We start from the raw sequence: 1283 nt of genomic DNA, 5'->3' as shown, positions 1-1283 counted from the left end.
GGCGCCACTGCCGCAGTACGGATAGCGGCTTCCTGCTGCAGCCCCTGCTGCTGTTGCTGCTCCTGCTGTTGCTGCTGGAGACGACGAGCGAGGTGTCCGTACACCTGAAATGAAAGCTGAGCTGCGCTGTCTCTCCTCCAGGGGCTGTCGCAGCAGCGCAGCACCTGAAGAACCTGCTGCTGCTGTTGCTGCCGCTGCTGCTGCTCCTGCTCCAGAGGAGACACTTCTTCTGCGCGTAAGAGACCCCCGCGGCGTCCCTGCTGAAGCAGCAGCCGCAGCAGCAGCAGCAAACTGGCTACTGCAGCGGGAAGTCCCCTGATAGAGGCAAGGTGAGGACGCCCGGATGGTTGTTGCTGCTGGCGTTGCTGCTGCTGCTGCTGCTGAGGCTTCTTTTGATGCGAGATATCCTGTGGCCCGTGGGACTTTGGAAAAGCTACAACGGGCTGCTGCCGCTGCTGCTGTTGCTGCTGCTGCTACCTGGGGAGCCGGGTACTTGGCTGCGCCCCACATGTTGCTGCTGCTGCTGCTGCTGGTGCGCCGCAGTGTGCTGCTCTCTGCTGCTGCTGCACTGACGGGGCTGACAGGTGACCTGCTTCGCAGCGCGCTGTCCCCACTCTGCTGCTGGAGCTGCTGCAGCTGCTGCAGCTGCTGCTGGCGGCGGAGATGCCGCTGCATGCTGCTTGGGGCTTGGAAAGAAGCAGCAGGAGGAACTGGCTCCACTGCTGCTGTTGCTGCAGCTGCTGCAGCTGCTGCTGCTGCTGCTGTGTGAGGAGCTGCAGCTGGTGCTGGAGCAGCCGTTGGTGTTTCCCTTGTTCTGCACTCGCGAGCCAAACGATGAATGCGCTGCTGCTGCTGCTGCTGTTGCAGCAGCAAGGACGAGTCTGCTGTTGCAGACGTGGGGGAGGCCCTCTGCCATCTTTCCTGTTTAGCAGCAGCAGCTCTCTGGCGCTGCAGCTGCAGCAGCAGCTGTTGCTGCTGTCGCAGTTCCTCTTGCTGCTTTTGCAGCAGCAGCTGCTGCTGCTTCAGCTGCTGCTGTTGCTGTTCTTGCTGTAGGTCCAACTGTTGCTGCTGCCGCTGCTGCTGCTGCAAGAGCAGCAGCTCACTCTGCCTCTGGGTGCGTCCGGAGAAGGGCAGAAACGAACTGCGAGGTGCTGCTGCTGCTGCTCCTGCTGCCGCTGTTGCTGCTGCTGCTGTTGGTTCTAGAGAGGATGTGGGCTCTTCTGCTGCTTCCAGGCCTCGCCTGTAGATCGCAGCGCCGCTTCTACTGGGGCGGCCTGCTACGC

General features: G+C 62.4%; 1 protein-coding gene across 1 annotated transcript in view; it reads right to left on the bottom strand.

The window, feature by feature from the left end:
• Positions 1 to 235: 235 nt before the first annotated feature.
• The window catches only part of ETH_00043780 (NEK kinase, putative), a gene marked incomplete at both ends in the record, with an annotated part of 2003 nt that continues 955 nt past the window's right edge, over positions 236 to 1283 (bottom strand). The window contains one exon of the mRNA XM_013375608.1: positions 236 to 1283. Within this exon, the coding sequence (XP_013231062.1) occupies positions 236 to 1283 (1048 nt within the window).

The sequence above is a fragment of the Eimeria tenella genome, genomic scaffold (genome assembly GCF_000499545.2).
Source record: "Eimeria tenella Houghton genomic scaffold, Eth_scaff2900, whole genome shotgun sequence".
NCBI lineage: Eukaryota > Apicomplexa > Conoidasida > Eucoccidiorida > Eimeriidae > Eimeria > Eimeria tenella.
The sequence above is the reverse complement of the archived record's forward strand: the minus strand, read 5'-3'. Positions and strand labels throughout refer to the sequence as shown.